This window comes from Sturnira hondurensis, unplaced genomic scaffold, assembly GCF_014824575.4.
Source record: "Sturnira hondurensis isolate 20B ecotype Veracruz unplaced genomic scaffold, ASM1482457v3 Scaffold0007406, whole genome shotgun sequence".
Taxonomy (NCBI): Eukaryota; Metazoa; Chordata; class Mammalia; order Chiroptera; family Phyllostomidae; genus Sturnira; species Sturnira hondurensis.
The window spans coordinates 4,373,096-4,392,939 of NW_028080037.1; the positions used below are offsets into that span (position 1 = coordinate 4,373,096).

Here is a 19,844-nt window from a genome sequence, read left to right on the forward strand (position 1 = left end):
CATTGCCCTGCGCTGGACTTTCGTTTGTCTCGTGTAGGGTTTTGTTGGTCCTTTTCCAAGTATCAATCCAAACTGCATGCCAGCCTCCACTCCTTGGAAATAATTAAATGAAGTGACGTGCCGGATTTTTTCGGCTGGGTAATAATGTGCTGTGATTTGCATCTGATAAAGGCATTTATCTGGAGTCCTGAGGCTGAGCCATCTGGGGCCGCTGAGGTGATTTTTGCTCTGCTTTGGCACCTGTGGATGGTACATTATTGCCAAACACAAAAGATGGACTAAAGGCTTCATTCTGAGACACACTCCCTTAAGCAAGCTAGCTGTTCTTTGTGATGCCAGTATGTTTATCTTTTGTTCATGAATTCAACTGCAAAGGTCCCTTCCCCTGTTAACTAGTCTAACTCCTTTATATTGCAAAATTCCCTTTATCTTGCTGTCACCTAGGTTTTGTACACATTTCAGGAGTTTAAAAATAGGCTTTGAATTAAAGTCCCTTTTTCGCCTGTTGGAGAAAGTGGGAGCCTAGAAAATAGCCTTGATTTAAATGCCTGAGCACCTTCTAGCTCAAATCTGGCTGATATTTAGCAGGCACAGCAGCGTAACCTGTGTCTTCTATGCAGACGCGTATCAAAGGTCGTGTGGGCTCTTAAAAATAAAGCAAAACCTCCTCCTTCCTCCACCCAGAGTGGGATTTCCTCAAGGCGCAGAACCCATTGGGGAAGGGTGGTATTTGCGTGCGACAGAGGTCTCGGCTGCGGGTGTGGGATACGGTGTTCCCGGACACAGATGAGGGATTCTGGCCTTGAGGGAAGTGAACTGCGGAATTCCTCCCCTCGATTGCTGAGGCGGGGAGGCTCTGAAAGAGACATCAGGATGCAGAGTGCGGCCCTGGAAGCGGAGGGCGAAGGGGCAAGCCAAGGACACCAACCCGAGCGCGCTTCGGGAAACACTCTGAGGACTAAGTTCCCCGGCACCCCGGCTACAACCCTGGCCCGAGGCCGACCTTGAAGGGCAGGCAGGGCCCTTGGAGCAGCGAGCGCAGACAGCCCATTCTGAGCCCTCCACCACCCGGGATTCTAGTTCTTTGGGTAGGTGAAGCTTGGGTAGGTGAAGCATAGAAAGCAGTACTGGCAGGGAGCGGACGGGACCGAAGCTCGCTCCGCACGGCACACAGGACCTGCGCCTGGCCGGGCGGCCTGGATCCGGGTTCCCGCGGGCGGTGCGCGGAAGGGGGTGGGGCCTGCGTGGCAGCGTGGGCGCGAGCGCGCTGGCGGGAGGGAGCGGGGAGGAGGGGGCGGGGCCGCGCCGCCCGCGCCGCGCTGGGCGCTCTCGGCCAATGAGCGACGTCCACATGCCGCGGCGGCGGCGAGAGGGGAGGTAGCGGCGGATAAATGCTATTAGAGCAGCCGCCGCGGAGCCGTCCCCGACGCCACCTCCTAGTCCTCCGCCGCAGTTTCCTCCGCCGCTGTCGGGGGTGCGGAGCTGGGGGAACAGGGCGAGCGCGCCGCGCACCACCCCGTCGGCCAGCTGCCCTCGTTCCGTCCTGCCCTCAGGGGTCGGCCAGGCGCCCCCCCCTCCAATCCGGGCGGGGCCGCGAATCACCTTAGCAGAGCGGGGAGGGGGCTCGGGGGCCGCGGCCTGTGGTGAGGACCAGCTGTTGAGGGCGAAGGAGGCCCTCTCTTCTGAGGAGGAGAGGGAGGGTCGCGAGCCCCCCGCCCCACCGCTCAGCTGAGCCAGGGGAAGGCACCGCGGCGAGGGCCGGGCAGCGAGAGGGGCGGTTGTCTTGCGGGAGGGGGCGCGGGGTGATTCAGCGCGCCGCGAGGCGGAAGCGGCCGGAGAAGGAGGGGGAGACGCCAGTCCGCGCCTGGGCGCCCGGGGTGGCACGAGCCCGCGGGCCGAGTGCTAGGCGGAGGCGAGGAGGCCGCGGGGACGGGGAGGCGAGGCCGGCCGGGCCCCCGCAGCCATGGAGAACGCGCACACAAAGACGGTGGAGGAGGTGCTGGGTCACTTCGGTGTCAACGAGAGTACGGGGCTGAGCCTGGAGCAGGTCAAGAAGCTCAAGGAGAGATGGGGCTCCAACGGTAGGTGGCCGGCGCCGGGGCTGCAGGGACCCCGCGCGGCGGGGCGCGGGCCCGAGAGCCAAGGAAGATGGCTGACCGGGCCCCACCTCGTGGGGCTCGGCTCCGCGCCCGCCGAGGGCTGCAGGCGGCTGGTTGAGCCCCCGCACCGGCCTCGAGGGAGAGGGGCTGCAGGTGCGGGGGCCGGGGCTGCACCTTCTGTCGACCTCCTCGCGGCTCGAGCCCTTGACCTTCCACGCACGCAGCCAGATCCACGGCTAGTTACCAGCAGCAGCCGGCCCGGCGGAGGGAGGGACGAGTCTGCTGCAGCTGGGTTGAGCCCTTCGAGACATTTTCTCTTCCCCAGCCGGTTTATGAGGCGTCGTAGTAATTGAGACCGCCTCTGACCGTTCTTGTACTACCAACAGCCACACATCTGGCAGAACTGATGACATAGCTGAAATGACTCGTTGTTTCAGGATCCGTGTTTAGGTGGCGAGGAGATTTTACGATTTGGGGTAGAACTAAGGCCATTGGTTACAGCAAGTATTGCATATTTTCCTAGGGTACCATTTTAGTATGGTTTTCATTAAAAATGGTTGAATGTACATATGTCTTCGTTGTCTTTCAAAGACAGTGATCATTTTTAGCAATTCCTCTTAGATAGTGCTAAAATGTGTGTGTTTGTTTTTTTCCCCTCCTCCTCCTCTTGACATGCTGTCTGGCGAATTTCCACGTTCTACAGAGTTACCTGCTGAAGAAGGTAAGTAATCTCAAAGTGTTCTCTCCCCACTCCTTTGTGGGTTGGTGTTAAGATGACATTTACAACGAATACATTGTTTGTTTCTAACAGGAAAAACCTTGCTGGAACTTGTGATTGAGCAGTTTGAAGACTTACTAGTTAGAATTTTATTGCTGGCAGCATGCATATCTTTTGTGAGTATAAAGCAATTCATTTTCTCTCTAAAAAAATGGGGATATTCCATAGATGAAAAACCAGGGAATAAATGAAGTCTGTTGGGTGAGAACATTATATTTGGAGATTTAATCAGTGTCTCCATGAATTTTTTGAAACCCAGGTATTGTTAAATTACAGACAAAGCACTTGAAGCTATTTGTGAATAGAAAATAAACGGATGCCTGACATGTACAGTGCAGTTAGAAATTTTCTCTAGTGTGGCAAGGTCTTACAGGTTCTTGTGCTTTATCAGGTTTGAATCTCAAAAAGTTCTTTATTGGAAGATCTTTTCTCTTTGGGGTTCTTCCATTGCGTAAAATCATACTGAGATGATGTTGGGCTCTTTGTATAGTCTGTAAATAGAACTCAGAAAAGGAATATTCCAGTTGTTCTCCTGTCCTCGTAATGGCAAGGTGACAGTTGTTTCTGACAGTGACAAGAATGATGACGGTAGTGATGGCACCACTGTTTACCAAATTTGGTCACTGACCTTTAGGGTGGCATATTTATCTAAATTGGACCCTTGTCTTGAGTGACTCCTAGGTAAAGAGAACAAGGTTCAGTACAGTTGGTTCTAGATCTTTAGAAGAAAAAAAAAGAAAACCCATCATGTTTTTTCTTGTTCTTACCCGTGTATGTGCTTACCCGCTTGAGTCCTGTATGGTTGCTAAGGAACTAGTGAAATGCAAAGAACTTCAGCAGAAGAAAGGGGGTGGGGGTTGGTAAGGATATTGCTAGGTTACTAACATTTTTTTCAGTTCAATATTAATTTTTATTGCATTTTTTTCTTGGGCAGCAAACTTGGTAGTTTTCCTAAAAATGGTCACGAATAGGACACAGATGTTCCTAAGCCTAAGAGCATGAGATGCCTTTTTTAACGTACTTTATGCTTATAAAAAACTGCGATGGTGAGTAAATTCACCCAGTGCTGTACTCTCTTTAGTCTTCACAGAACTGATACAGCTTCAGGGTTTTGCTTTTGTATGTTTGTGTGTACGTGAGCCCCAGGGATTTACCTTAGTCTTTAAGACAGCCGTGCCACAGAGGGCCATTTTGAGAACTAAATAAAGTAGAGGACGTTAATTTAGGTGAAGGGGAAAAGTGGAATGAAGTGAACTTTTTCTTGGAGTAATTCTGTTAACAAATTCTGCCATGGGACTTTAATATATCACACCAGGTTAGCCAAGTGACTTGTAGCCATTAATCAGTCCTCTTTTCAATGTTTTTTTTTTAATTAATTTATTTTTAGAGAGAGGGGAAGGGAAGGAGAAAGAGTGGGAGAGAAATATCAATGTGTGGTTGCCTTTCATGTGTCCCCTACTGGGAACTGGCCTGCAACCCAGGCATGTGCCCTGACTGGGAATTGAACCAGCAACCCTTTGCTTCACAGGCCTGTGCTCAATCCACTGAGCTACAACAGCCAGGGCTCAATGGTTTTCATTGAGGAAAATTGGATGCTGTATCAAACTATTCAACATGCTGAATTAAATCATCCATATCTCTTAGATGCCTGCTTAATTAATTTAACCCTTCAATCCCCGCTGTCCCCCCAGGAAATAGCTACTGCTTTAACCAGTTAGGACAGTAGGGTAAAAGAGTAAATTTGTTGGGGTAACTAATTTCATTATATTGTCATGGGCCAAAAGATTATCTGTTTGTGCGAGGGTAATGTTTATATTTAAGTTGGCTACCTAATTTTGCAATAGTCTCAGCTTTGATAGTTAAAATACTGGGGTTCAGTAAAGTCATCAGGGGCCTCTTAGAAGTCAGTCAACCGGTGTTAACAAGCCAGAGGTAAAATATATTCTTCTTGAGTTTTTCTGCATATGTAACTCAAGACACCGTTGTAACATCAGTGGCATTATTTCCAATAAACAAGCTATTGACTATTTGGGTCATATAGTAGCTCTTGAGTGATCAGTTTGAGTGACTGTATTAACATTTTGAAAGTTTTTTTTTTTTATTATATTTATCTTGGGAAGGGAAGGAGAGAAGGAGAGAAATATCAACGTATGATTGCCTCTTGTGGGTCCCCCGCTAGGAACTGGCCTGCAACCCAGGCACGTGCCCTGACTGGTAATTGAACCTCGATTGTGTGGTTCGCAGGCCCGCACTCAATCCACTGAGATACACCAGCCAGGACGTATTAACATTTTGAAGTAATGATGTGTGTGATTTTTACTTTGAAGTAAGTTGTTTATAGTTCCTAGGCATTTTCAAGTGGGTTTTAAAATTAATAATTTTGTTGTAAGGTAGCACGTTGGGTTTTTGCAGCTTTATAGAGCTGTGTTTTGAAATTGAAATTTAAGTTACCTTTGGGTAACTACTTGGCATTGCTCAGGAAATTAACTATACTACATTTTTATTTTATGGGTTGCTATGCAAAAAAAAACGTGTTTAGGAAGTATTGTTACTTAATTTGCTTTGATTTGTTTGATTGAGAAATTGCAGATATAAAAGCTGTTAATTTTCTTCACATGCAGTTGGCACTACTGCTACATCCTACTTGACCTTTCCCTCATTTCTTTGTCTTTCAAAAGAGCACTGAGTCTTTTGTGGTGGTCACTTTATTCCTATTTAATAGGAAAAACTGGTGGATTATTCATGTCCTTTTAGAGAGTTGAGCAGATAGTTCTTTTATTTATATATTTTTTTGAGCAAATAGTTCTATATCTATGGTAATCATTAGGTTCTCCTCAAGTTACAAAGAAATACTAAGCTTTAGTGATTTATTTTAAATATCAAACTAGGTAGTAAACTGTTAACCACAGTTAATATTTTGCTGTGGCAGAAAGTAGGAAACTATTAATGTTTTACACTTGTGACCTGTAGGGATAGTTTAATTAACTTCTAATATTCATCAAAATGGTTTACTTTAAAGGTCACTTGAGTTGGAAGAAGTGAGCTATATATCTCCCATTGCATATGAAATAACATTAGAATTCCTTAATTTTAACATTCAGGACCTTCTATCCTTTCATTTTGTCTTTCTCTATGTTTTGTCACCAACTTTTTGCCATTCATAGAACACGTGTGGTTGCTTATCTGGAATTCTCCTCCTCTCCTCTCTTTCACTGTTTCATTCGGTATTGGGTTGTCCAAAAAGTCCTTTTAGTTTTTTCCATAAAATTCTTCATTCTTCATTTTCACTAGTAATTTTGTTGACCTGGATATTTTGAGTATGTGGGCAATCTCCTGACATTGGCCTCCTGACATACTGGGTAGAGGCCAGGGGTACCCCTAAACACCTTCCAATGTGTAAGACAGCCGCGCAGCAAAGGACATTTGGTCAGTGTGTCAGTAGGACCAAGAAACTTTGCAAATCATTTTTGATAAGTTTGATCAGTCACAGCACCTTCTCCCTGTGCTACACAAATCTTGGTTTACTTTTCTTGAAATAATAAAGCATAATATGCCAAAAGTGTTACGTATCTTATTCCATTTTCATTATTAAAATGGTTGCACAAAAATTCTCAAATTTGGGGTTTTTATTGCACACTGGTATGACTGCTGTCACAATTCAATCTCACAAACTTGTTATGAAGTTAAAGATAGCTAAGCACTACTAGAGCTATTGTACGGAAAGAACTAAATGAACTTTTTTGCCAGTCCAATATTTTTTTAATACTTTTGGTACATGGCACAGACACCAGGGGAAGAGTATCAAACAAAATAGAAAAAGACTCTTACCTGGAGCTGACATTCCAGTAGGTACCAAGTAAGTACAATATGTCATTATAATAATCTGTTGGATGCGATAGTGCTGTGAAGAAAAATTAAGTGAGGGGATAAATTTTCAAATGGGGTGGTCAGGAGATGCCTCTGAGGAGGTGACATTTGAGAAGAGACAAGAAGGAAGTGAGCAGGAGGGCCATATATGCCTCATGTGTCTGAATCATCAAGTCCTCTACCATAACACAATTTGCATTACGTTTTTCTACCCTCCACCTCCATTTCCCCACCTCAGCTATTCGATGGACACTTACGTTAACAGAACTTTCTTAAACCATGGCATTTCTCAACTTTTTGCTTACTTTTCAATAATTGTCTTTTCTTTCTGCTGGACCCTTTAGAGGGGTTCTTAATTGCTTTCAGAGCCTGGATTATTACTTTTTTTTTAAAGATTTTATTTATTGATCCTTGGGAAGGGAAGGCCACAGGGAGAGAAACATCAGTGTGTGGTTGCCTCTCTTGTGTCCCCTGCTGGGAAACTGGCCTGCAACCCAGGCATGTGCCCTGACTGGGAATCGAACCGTGATCCTTTGGTTCATAGGCTCACGCTCAATCCACTGAGCTACGCCAGCCAGGGCAGATTATTACTTTTGATAAAACAAATACATATTTGGATGAGTTTGTGTTGGAAGCATTTTCAAAATATTTAAGGTCAGTAATTTTTGGTTTTCTCAGAACAATATTATTTAAGAAGTGTTTGATATTGTTTTATGTAGTGATTTGAATTTTTTTTTATTTTCTTTTAATTCTTTTTTAAAAAGAGAGAAAACAGTCAGTTTACTCTAACTAACTTATTTAGAGCATTGCCTTAAAACGTCGTTCGAAAGGTGAAAGTATTGCCCTGGCTGGTGTGGTTCAGTGGACTGAGTGCCGGCCTATGGACCAAGGGGTTGCCGGCTCAGTTCCTGGTTGGGGCATGGGTCTGGGTCAGGGGCTGGGTCCCTTAGTGGGGGGGTGTGGGAGGCAACCAGTTGATGTTTATCTCCCTCTCCTTCCTCCTTTTCCCTCTCTCCAAAGGTAACTAAACGAAATCTTTAAAAAAAGGAAAAAGTATGTGTAGTTTTTTGCCTTTTTTCAAAAGATTATTGTCTCCAGATATTGAGGAGTGTTTTCACATAAGGTTTGTGTTGGCATCAGAAGAAAATGTTGTAGTCTGATTCATACTTTTTTAATTTTAAAATTTATTTTAATTTTTCTTAAACATTAGGACCTTCTGTAATTAAGGTAGATTTGGTGAATACTCATACAGCAAATTCCTTCTTAAGTACATACTTATTTTTGGTGCTCAATACATTAAAGGGATTTTCCTTAGGAATGAAAAAAAAGTCTAGCTTTTACGTGTTTGAGAAGACCTGAACAGTGGGGGTTTTTTGTTTTGTTTTTAATTTTTGAATTCTGAGAGTTGAATGAACTCAAAGAGTCTGGATGCTTTGCTGAAATAAACGATAAAGATTTATTCAAGGGTCTTAGGGTCTGAAAAGTGGAAATACAAGTAGACAATACCCAGAGTATTCTGAAGAAGAGAGAAAAGCTAAGAGTTCTTACAGTAAAAAGGACATTCTTGAGAAGATCCAGTCCTGCCTTCTCAGCCTCTGCGTTGGCCTGGTACGGTGATCCTCTGGAGGATGGGTGGTATGGATAGTGGGTGTCAGACGGCTGGGAGAGGCACACACTCTCCTTTCCTTAGTGCTTCCGTGGGTAATCAGGACTATCTGGAGGTTTGATGTATATCCAGGCTTTGACACAGGACTGGAAAGTTAAAAAGCTTAAGTTCCTAGGCTAGTTAAAACAATAAAATTATTTCCTTACGCCTCAAGTTACTTGAGTTAGTTTAACAGTTTGACTATAGTGACTTCGTTTTATTTCTTTACCTTCTTCCTCATGAGCATAGTCTAGAAGTCTAGGAAGCCCACCAGGACAGGTGCAACTGAGCAGCTCCATTGTGACTAAGAAGCAAGTTCTTATGCACTTGTTTTTTAAACTAACAATATTTTCAACACCAATAATGATAGTTAACATTTATTGTACACTTATCAGAGCTTTAGATAATTTTATTTACTCCCCCATGAACTTCTAAGGGAAGGTTTTATTACTATTTCCGGAACCGTAGAACCATCTCAAAATGGTCCTGATCCTGTTTTAAGATAGACTAGCTTTTAGAGACACCAGACAAAAACTGCCTAATTCATACTTTTTTTTTTACAAAAGGTTGTATTTATTTTTAGAGAGGGGAAGGGAGGGAGAAAAAGAGAGAGAGACATCAGTTGGTTGCCTCTTACATACCCCCAACTGGGAACCTGGCCCAACAAGCCACGCATGTCCCGTGTCTGGGTTTTAAACCTATGACCACTTCTCAGTTCTCAGGCCGGTGCTCAATCCACTGAGCCATACCAGGTAGGGCCATATTTTTTTTAATGGCTGGAAGAATTTTTGTTTTTTACCCCAGTAAATTGCCATAACATTTATTGATGGTACTTTTCTTCATTCTTGTGAAGTGTTTAATTTCCACTTTCTCTTTAAAAATTGTTTTGATGTAAATTTCATTTATTGAACAAGTGAGAGTCCCTAGAGGCATTGCAAGTTTCTGAGTATATGAGGAGAAATACAGACCCATGCCCTCTATCTCAAAAATGTGCTCATGATCTCTCATTTTCTTCTAATGGTGTCATTAAGAGCTCAGCATGTTATCCAACATGAAAGATAACGGATTCACGTACCATGACTGTCTCCCAGTTTACACCAGCACGTGGCTTTTTTTTTTTTTTTACCTTGGATTAAAACTTATCTGTTACACTCAGCTCTCCAGCATCCTTTGGCTCTCCTGTTAGAAGTTACTGTGCTATAGAGATCAGTCTCACAGGTAACAGTTAGAAGACATCATATCTTACCCTATTTAAACAGTTTAAACTATAGTTGAACATTCATTAGCAAGTAGTTACTTTGAATAGATTGGCAGGTTTGAAACTTAGCCTGCTGGATAACTAAGCCCCAGAAGACATGTAATGTTACTGTGTTTAAACAGCACAAAGCAAAGAGAATGAACTCTTTATGCCTAAAGTTATACTGCAGTAGCCTTTTCTTCCACTTTCCTTTGATGCCGTTGATGTAGTTCGTTGTCTTTTTTGCTCTCAGTGTGTAAGTTCATCTACAGCCACTTAGAGTCATATAGCTTAGAGGTTGTGTGCGGTTTTGTTTCATTCATTCATGCATCTGATTTAGTAAATATGTAGTAAGCATCAACTGTGTATAAGATACCTTCTAGGTCCCTGGGGATACAACAGTGAACAAAAGGCAGTACAAACATAATCTTTTATGTTTAACTTACTCTCAGTAAAGATTTTTTGAAACATTTCTCCCTTCCTCCTGTATAAATACATTTTGTATAACTTCTGGTAACCCATAATGAGCACTGGCTGTACTGTTATGCTAATAAAGCATCTTGCATTTTGCTAATAATGTGTCACCCATCCAGTTCCACTCCCCTTTTCTCTGCCTTCTTCCTCATCTTATGGAACATTTCGTTTGTCAGCACCACCTTCCCACTCCCACGAGAGGTTTTCCTTCCAGTATAGCACAGCCGGGAAGGACTGCACAATGTGCTTTGAGCATGATTGACTGGACTGCTGCTTACCATTTCATGAAATGTGGGTGGTCTTCATTTTGGGCTTTAGCATTTAATTCTTTGGGTTATTTGTGGTTTCAAAATAGACATTTTTTAAAGTATTCAGGAAATTGTTGGTTGTCAATTTTTAATGGGTTCAGCACCATTCTTCTACCCTAAGGGATTTGCCCACTAGTTTCTTACCAGCACAGATTAGTGTATCTGGAGAACTTTCAATAACTCTGAATGCCTATGTTTTTACACAAACATTTAAAGCCATGTAGTGGAAAGAAAGGCTAGTGCATTTTCAGATGAGGATTATGATATTGAAAAATCCACTTGCAAGGGAACTACACATTCCTTGCAAAGTGGAGGTTTACCTTGACAGTTCTGTCACTGCTTGCCTTCATCTTTTCCTTCGCTCCAGCTGTTAGCGGATATTGCTCTAAGTTGGTTCCTCAGGTCTAGCTGCCAAAAGGGAAATTCATATCCGCTTTAACAAGGTGCGAAGCTTATCTTACAGTTGCTAATGCTTCACTGACCTTTTGGAAAGGTCCTAGTTACTCTTCAAGTCTAGCCGTTTTTCTCCCCCAAGAGCTAATTAAGTCTCTCATTTCTGATGTGCTGTCCTTGGCAAATATTTGGAAGGCCAGTATCAAAGCACCTATGATCTTGCATTTATCAAAACTTAAAACTTTCTAAAGAGGTTTTCATTTTGGCATTAGGCCTGGTTTTAACACCAGGAATGCCCTGTTGAAAGCTTGATGAAAACATATTCATTCTGGTTTTCTGCCTGCCCTGGCTCACTAGCTGTCAGTGGTGATTGGCATCTATCAGGATTTGGTCCTGGTGTCTCCTGGGTCTTTTTCCTGTTCATATTGATATTTTTTGTTAATTCATTGTTACCCTCTTTTACTTCGCAGAGTTCATGTTGAGCTTCACCTTAGCCATCTTTCTGCTTGTTTGCTATTTGTGTAAAATCTCACTTTATGGCCCTGGCCAGGTGGTTCATTTGGTTAAAGCATCATCCTGATACCCCAAGGTTGTGGGTTTGACCCCTGTCAGGACACACAAAGGAAGCAACCAGTGAATACATAACTAAGTGGAACGATAAATCCATGTCTCTTCTCTCTCCCTTCCTTCCCGTCTCTTTCTAAAAGTCAATTAAAAAATAAGGAAATGTTTCCTGGTATATTTAAAAAGCTTACTGTATAGTATTACACCAAGTACATAGTCAGATGGCTTCTTTATTGCCCTAAATGATATCTAATAATATTAAAAGTATCAAAAATGGTGCTTTTATTATTCACTAGATAGACCTTTTAAACAAAAGGTTTTATTGTGAAATATGCAAACATTTTAAAGCAATGTTAAAAAACAAGGGTAAATCTTAGCTCCTAGACTGAATCATTAGATACGTTTAACATACTTTCTGGATTGGCAATTTTCTACAGAAATTGGTTAAAATTTTAACATTATTTTAAGATTCATTGTGTTGGATTCTCTCTTAGGGTTGCTCAGTAATGAAGTACACCGTGGCTCTCTTGCAGCTTTTAAATCTCAACAAAGTGACGGTTGTGTGATCTAGAAGTTAATTCTCTACTCATTTTTCTTGGGGCCATGTTCTGTGTCAGTTATACCGTCTTAGACTGACATTTCCGAAATGCTGTGCTGCTATGCTAGATGTCATTTGGAAGGTGACCTTCAAAATACATTCCTGATGATGGGACAACCTTGTAGTAATTCTGAGACAGCCTTCAGTAATACCAATGAAAATAAGTGAGGTATTAACAGTTAGTGATCAAGTTATTTTTATTACGAATTTATGCCACAAGATATTATTTGGTATGACTATTACCCAACTCAACAAAGTTGTTGATGATTACCTTTTACTTTAACAAAATTGAGTTTAAGTTTTATTTCTTCTGAGTATATACATATGAAATGAATGGTATGTATTTCCGTATAAGTATTTTATTTGGATCTTTTAAAAAAGATTTTATTTATTTACCTTTAGAGAGAGGGGAAGGGAGGAAGAAAGAGAGGAAGAGAAACATCAGTGCTTGAGAGAGACATCTGTCGGTCGCCTCTCACATACCCTTAACTGGGGACCTGGCCCACAACCCAGGCATGTATGTGCTCTGACTGGGAATCAAACCTGTGACCTTTTACTTCGCAGGCCCGCGGAATAGTGCTCAATTCAGAGAGCCACACCACCCAGGGCAGATTTTAAAATAGAGTTATTACATAAATAAATAAATTTGTTCTTAAGGATATTGTTAAGAAGTTGTCTGGTTTCTATTCTCAAGAAATATTTTGAACAAGACGTAAGCTGGTCATTTATGTCATTGTATCATGCCACTATTTGTTTCCAGGTATGGTAAGAAAAGAGATTTTGTGTGTCGTAATTCCTTTAGAGCCAGCCACTTTTGTTACACAGTGGCACTAAGCCTAAAAACACATTACAGTTCTAACCCATGCCATTTCTTTTTTAGGTTTTGGCTTGGTTTGAAGAAGGTGAAGAAACAATTACAGCCTTTGTAGAGCCCTTTGTGATTTTACTTATATTAGTAGCCAATGCAATTGTGGGTGTATGGCAGGTAAGCAAAAAATCCTGCATTGCTAACTTTTAGTAATTTATGTGACTTAAACTGTGTTCATCTTTCTGTTGTCTGTTTTTTTCTGATGTCTTGACTAAAATACCTCTGGAACATCTAGAATATGTGTGTATTTTATACATTAGTACAGATCTCTCATGCATATATACTTTGCTCATGGTTGCATGGAGTTAAGAACAATGGATGAGACAGACTACTTAAGAAAAACCGGAAAATTAAGAACCAGTGTCTTTTTTTTTTAAGATTTTATTTTATTTTTAAACAGAGGGGAAGGGAGGGAGAAAGAGAGGGAGAGAAACATCAATGTGTGGTTTCCTCTCACGCACCCCTTACTGGGGACCTGGCCTGCAACCCAGGCATGTGCCCTGACTGGGAATCGAACCCAGAATCCTTTGGTTCACAGGCCGGCATTCAGTCCACATAGCCACACCAGCCAGGGCCAGTATCTGTCTCTATATTTGCTCGCTGTTTCTTGTGAAAAACTTAATAAACTCAGTGTCATTTTTATTTTCTTTGGTTTTTTTATGGGGTTTAGGGGTTTTTTTTTTGGAATTGGGCAGTTAGCTAAAGCTAAATTTAAAATTTTTATAAAAACAATATTTATAAAAGTTATTTAAATCTTAAATTGTTTTCATAACAAAGTCCTGGCTATTTTCCTTCAGTTATCCAACTCTTTCTTACTTCACAGAATGGAAACTAATTTTACTTCAGAAACAAAATGGGGGTTCTTTCTCCTGTTCCCCAGCCCTCCCAACTCACATAATTGTTGTTCTGCACGCACCTAGTTTGAGGACTTTAACTTTCCTAGGACTGTTTGTTGGTTTGTTTGATTTTTTTAAATTACATGTATGTTAGCCCTGTATTTTAAGAGACTGACACTAACACTTAAAATTCATTTGAAGTATCGATCTTTTAGGTTTTCGGTGGATACAGTCATTTTCTTGAGGACTAAATAAAGTGCATCTGCTATTCTGAAAGTGTAAACTTCTGATCTTACTAATAAACATGCTGATCTTCATGTAATGGGCTCATGTGGAGAGATGGCCTACATAGAAAATTTTAATTGTTTTATATTCCTTATTTTTTTAATTGTTTATGTTTAGGTTTAAATGATCCTCTTATAAATAATTTAGGGAAAAGAAACATTACACAGCATTAATTGCCTTTCTCAAGCTAATTATATGTATTTTTATTAAATAACTCTAGTTATGTGGTAGATACTTCATGCACATTCCCAGTTCATCTTCACAATGATCTTATAAGGCAGATGGTACTCCCATTTGACAGATGTGACATTGAGGCTCATAGTGATGAAGCGACTTACCAAAGGCCCTACACATGGCACATAGGGTGTCTGGAATTTGAATCCAGACCCAGGCTGATACGAAGTCCAAAGTAAAACTTGACATCAGTTTTCACAGAACTTTTATATTTGTCTTAGTTTAAAAAAAGAATTAACACTCTTAGGTCTTAATTTCATTTACACAGAATACGCAATGGTATGAGCAGTACCGGAGCAGAGGGTTATTGCCTTCTGGAAGTAAGGAAAGTTACTAGTGTAAAGTGGTGTTGGGAGGTGGGGGTAGGCACATATTTCTGACCAGTGACATTAAGGAAGGCTTCTTAATGGAAGTGACAAGCATTTGAGAACTCTTGAGAAATAGTTTTGTGGGTGGAGAGGGATTGGTATAAGCAGAAGGTACAAAGTGTGTTTGAGGAGGGACGTTTAGATCAATTTAGGTTTGAGCGGAAGAAGTGGGATTTGTGAACTTCTAGAACAGAGAAGGTCTTCTGAGTTGTCCTTCTGTTTATAATAAGTTAGGTATATTTTCATTTCCTCAACTGAATAAAGGTTTTTGGTGGAACCTATTTAAATCTATGATCGTAAGTTTCCCTTTCTGACCCCCTACACTCTAAATACTCCTTTTGATAATTTGAGTTGAGGCAAGGCTTTCTGAGTGATTTTTAATTGGCATCTTTGTTCCTGGTGTCTGAGATAATATATCTTTTAAGTTTATGCTTCTAAGTTAAATGTCTCTATGCTAGTTTTTAGTAGGAGCAAAATACAGTGCTCCTGGGGTGATGTCTCCTTAACTCTGAGTGGTCCGGTTAAACTCCACCTGACGTGCCCTTGATGAGGGAGCAAAGGAAGTAAACTGCCACAACTCAGAAATTTAGAGGGGAAATTTTTTTGTGGAAATACTAGTTTTGAATTTGACTGTAATCGAATTCTGACTGTAATCGAATTCTGAGCATGGTGCTGTTCCTTTTATAATATCAGTAACATTTGAACTTAATCTGAAGGACCTTTTAGCAGTGAGTAATCAGTCAGTTAGGGTTAAGTATTCTAATGTCTGTTAATTATAAAGCAATACAGATATACTCATCCTTTAAGCAGATCTGATACGGGATTGAAAATGAATTTTCAAAATTTAATGCTTCCTAACTCTTTCAGAGATGCATACATAAAATGTGAGACTTGTATGCCGTTAGCATACATAACATCTTTCAGTGTTTTCATCTAATTTCTCAGGTTTGAGGATTTTTCACAGTAGACCATAATTTTTACAGCAGGTTGTAGAAAATGAGATTGCATAGGATTGAGCGTAAATTCTGTCCAAGTAAAGGTTAAATTGAAAAGCTTTAGATCAGAGGGCCAAGATGCGAGAGAAATGAAGAGAATCCTTTGTCCGCTGGGCGGCCTCCCTTGGACATGCGCTTTGTAGGCGTGATCCTTAACTTCCAGGGAAGACAGATTTGACACACAAGGTTTTCTCTCCTTTCCTTGCTTCCCTCCCTCTCTTCTACTTTCCTATAGCTTTTTTCCCCAACGTGACTCATTTTGATTTTACATCTTTCATCTTGAAATTAGGAAAGAAAACCTATGTGACTGAGTCTTGATATGTTCATATGTAATATTATGGGAAATATGGTATATGACTGGCAATGCTTTGATGAGATCCAGCTGTTTATTGGGCTTTACCACTGGAGAGATTTCTTATATTTGTGAGATGCAACGATTTTCTTTTTTCTTTTAGATATTTATCATTATTTTTTAAAGATTTTACTTATGTGTATGTATATATATATATACACACTATATAGTATATATACTACATAATTATATAAATATAAATATAGTATATATATGTAAATAATATAGTTCTGTATATATAGTTTGTAAGTTCTTACAGCCCTTAAGGTACTATGAGTGTCCTGATTGGTAGGCAAGTAAACCTGTGTGTGGTGTGGATTATCCACAGTCATGTAGCTGTTAAGTGGAAAAGTCTAGATTGAACCTAGACTGTCAAACTACAGACTGTCACCTTTCATGTGAGACGGGTGATTTAAATGCTGTAGGGTGTATGTCTGGATGTGAGGCCCGTGCTCTGGTGTGCTTAGGCATGGCAGACACATTTTCCCCATTATGGTTTTAATTCCCTTATCCTTCTTAGGGGGCTTATTTTTTTTATTTTTAACATAAACTCATAAGAGCCTAGTATTTGTCACCTTAAAATATGAATTGTTTACTACAACCGTTGTTAATGTAGTACTTCTCCTGTGTCTTTTTAGATTAGAACTCTAAAATTTTATTCCTTGGGCTGGAAAGCAGTGATAGGCATGTGTCGCTACTTTTACCTTCTGTTTTCTCTTTTACAGGAAAGAAATGCTGAAAATGCAATCGAAGCCCTTAAGGAGTATGAACCTGAAATGGGCAAAGTGTACCGACAGGACAGAAAGAGCGTACAGCGGATTAAAGCTAAAGACATAGTTCCTGGGGATATTGTAGAAGTTGCTGGTGAGTTTGTTATTTTTATTTCATTCTAGATTGTGTATCTGAATGCATTCTTTTTCTCAAAGCTCATTATTAATAAGTGTTTAAAAATTATGTACCAGTTTTAGTGCCATCCAAACAAATCAGGTCTTCTATAAAATTTTGAAGTGTTTTGGCACCTCCCTTTATGTTATTGATATATTTTTTAAAGGATGTTTTTCAAGAATTTGTGCTTATTACTTTTTTTTAAAGATTTTTATTTATTTATTTTTAAAGAGATGGGGGAGGGAGGGAGGGAGGGGGAGAAAGAAAGAGACAAACATCAGTTGGCTGCCTCTTTTATTCTTCCAGTCAGGGGCCCAACCAAAACCCAGGCATGGGTTTCGTCCTGACTGGGGAATTGAACCAGCAACCTTTGCAGTTCACAGGCTGACACTCAGTCCACTGAGCCATACCAGCCAGGGCTGTTTATTAGTTTTGTTTTAATGTTGTTGCTTTTGTCTTTTTTCTTTTCTTTTCTTTTTTTTAAATTAATTTATTTTTCAAGTAGTTTTCTGTCTATTACTCCCATCCCAGCCCAATCCCCCAGTGCTCCCCACCTCCCTTCCATTTCTACCCCCCTTAGTTGTTGTCCATGTGTCCTTTATACTAGTTCCTCTATGTTTATTAGTTTTGATACATTATAGCACACTAGTGCTCATGAGATAATGATCTTAATTTGACAATTAGTTGTAGTGCAATTAGTTAGAATACTAATTAGTGGCTACATAGTTTTTTATTTGGGTTCTTGGCTTCATTGTTAAGTCATACTTGAAACTATCAAACTAAGTTGATAGTTAAGGGTAATTTCATGACTCTGAGAGCTCTGATTGAAAATACTTCGACATTATACTGAGCCGGGGCTCTGTGGGCAGGCTTCAGAGAATTCATGCATCCACTGCAAGGCCGGAGCTTTCCACAGATTGCAAAAGGGTCCTTTTCCTCATGGTGCTAGATCAGTGCCGTGTTTTCAGGGAGCCCCGAACACCCCTGGAACCAGTCAGAACAGTCGAGTCTTTTGGTAGGAGAGTATTGGATTATTTAAATCATCATGATTTTTCCCACCTTTCTGAGCTCTGCATGCTTGTTACTTGGTTTCTTTTTTGTGAATTGTCTAAGTAATGCTTTTACACTGATTTGTGGGGAAGGTGTGCTTTGTCTTTATTGTCTTGTTTTAATAGGAGTTCAGTGAGTTATATCTGTTGGTCTGTGCTGTGCAGTTTTGGCCTCTAAAAGGAAATCACCTTGTCACAGATAGTCTCTCATCCGTTATTTTTGTCATTCTATTCCAGCAAAAGAATAGCGTTGCCTGTATACCACCATGTTGACTACTTAGGGCTGGAGAGTGTGTGTTAATGACCTAATAATAGCTTAGTAGTGTTAACAGGAGAACAACTTAGAATGGAATGTTTTGGTCATTGTTTTAAAAATTATATTTTAACATAATTACAAACCTAAAAGTTGCAAGAATGGTAAGAGTTACCTTTATAGCCTTTACTTAGTTCTCTAAATGTTAATATCTTATTATCACGTGTACATTATCATTTCAGTCTTACACATATTTTTGTATGAACTATCTGAGAATTAGTTGCAGGCCCAATGCCCCTTTACTCCTAAATACTTGAGTGTTTTATTTTATAAAATTTGCCCTGGCTGGTGTAGCTCAGTGGATTGAGTGCGGGCCTGCGAACCACACGATCGCGGTTCGATTCCCAGTTGGCACATGCCTGGGTTGCAGCCAGTTCCTAGCAGGGGACTCACGAGAGGCAACCATTCATTGATGTTTCTCTTCTTCTCTCCTTCCCTTCCCCTCTAAAGATAAATAAATAAAATCTTAAAATAAAAAAAAAATCCAAGGGCATTCTCTTAATATGACTCCAGTATAATTATTAAAATCAGGAAATTGATAAACACTATTATCTAATATACAGGACTTACTCAGGTTTTACCATTTGTTACAATGGATTTTTCAGCAAAGATGTGAGTTGAGGAATTGTGGCATTAATGTAGAAAATGGGTCAGAATGAGGAAGGCTGGAGGTAAGTTATTTTAATAGTGTGGGCAAGAAATAACAAATGCGGTAGCAGTAAGAATAACAAGGGGGCCCAGGCTGGTGGTGTAGCTCAGTGGATTGAGTGTCAGCCTGTGAATCGTAAGGCTCCTGGTTGGATTCCCAGTCAGGGCACCTGCCTGGGTTCCAGGCCAGGTCCCCAGTTGAGGGTGTGTGTGAGAGACAACTGATTGATGCATCTCTCTCACATCAATGTTTCTCGCCTTTTTTTTCTTACTCCTTTCCCCTCCCTCTAAAAATAAATTTAAAAATTTAAAAAAAGAACAATGAGGGGATGGTTGTGAGTTTATGAGTAGTGGTTCTTAGGCAGGGGCATATCAGAGTCATCAGGGGCACTCTTTAAGAGGTCTTACCAGTCTCAATCCAAAATGATAACTCTCAGTCTCTCTTGGCTTGGAATTGTGATTGAGTCTAGGTTGAAAAGTGAGCCTCGATTTCGATTCAAAGCAACAGATTTTGATAACTGAGTGGATATGGGGATGGATGGAAACTCAAAGGTACTGGCAGGATTCCTATTAGAGGACTGGGGGTGGTGACGGTGCTAGTAACAAAGGGAGGGAAACATTGGCGGAAGATGGCTTGTCTTTTGCTTTTTATTTATTTATTTTAAAGATTTTATTTATTTGCTTTTAGAGAGAGAGGAGGAAAGGGAGAGAAACATCAATCGGTTGCCTCTCTCACACCCTCAACTAGGGACCTGGCCCGCAACCCAGGCATGTGCCCTGACCAGGAATTGAACTAGCAACCTTTCGGTTCACAGGATGATGCCCCGCTGAGCTACACCCATGAGGGTTATAATCTTGCTGAGCATGTAACAACGCTCTGAAACTTGAAGTTAGAAGTATGGGGTAGGTTCAGATAATGTGAATATGTTTATTGTACAAACTTCTCCGTAGACCAGATGATCTGAAGTCCATGTGCATGTATTCACTGAAAGCTAAACTTAGTGGTGGATGTTTTGCCATCCACCACTCTATTCACATTTTACTGTTG

At 40.9% G+C, this 19,844-nt stretch overlaps 1 protein-coding gene across 5 annotated transcripts in view; it reads left to right on the top strand.

Moving 5' to 3' along the window:
• Positions 1-1,380: 1,380 nt before the first annotated feature.
• ATP2A2 (ATPase sarcoplasmic/endoplasmic reticulum Ca2+ transporting 2) overlaps positions 1,381-19,844 on the top strand; it is a 51,737-nt gene continuing 33,273 nt past the window's right edge. For all 5 annotated transcript variants that reach the window (XR_005067348.1, XR_005067349.1, XR_005067347.1 and 2 more), the window contains exons 1-5: positions 1,381-2,081; positions 2,803-2,820; positions 2,911-2,993; positions 12,844-12,948; positions 16,627-16,765. Coding sequence is in view for 2 of the 5 variants with exons in the window: in XM_037052066.1 (XP_036907961.1) it covers positions 1,964-2,081; positions 2,803-2,820; positions 2,911-2,993; positions 12,844-12,948; positions 16,627-16,765 (463 nt within the window). In the remaining 3 variants the exon portion in view is untranslated. The remainder of the gene's footprint in view (positions 2,082-2,802; positions 2,821-2,910; positions 2,994-12,843; positions 12,949-16,626; positions 16,766-19,844) is intronic.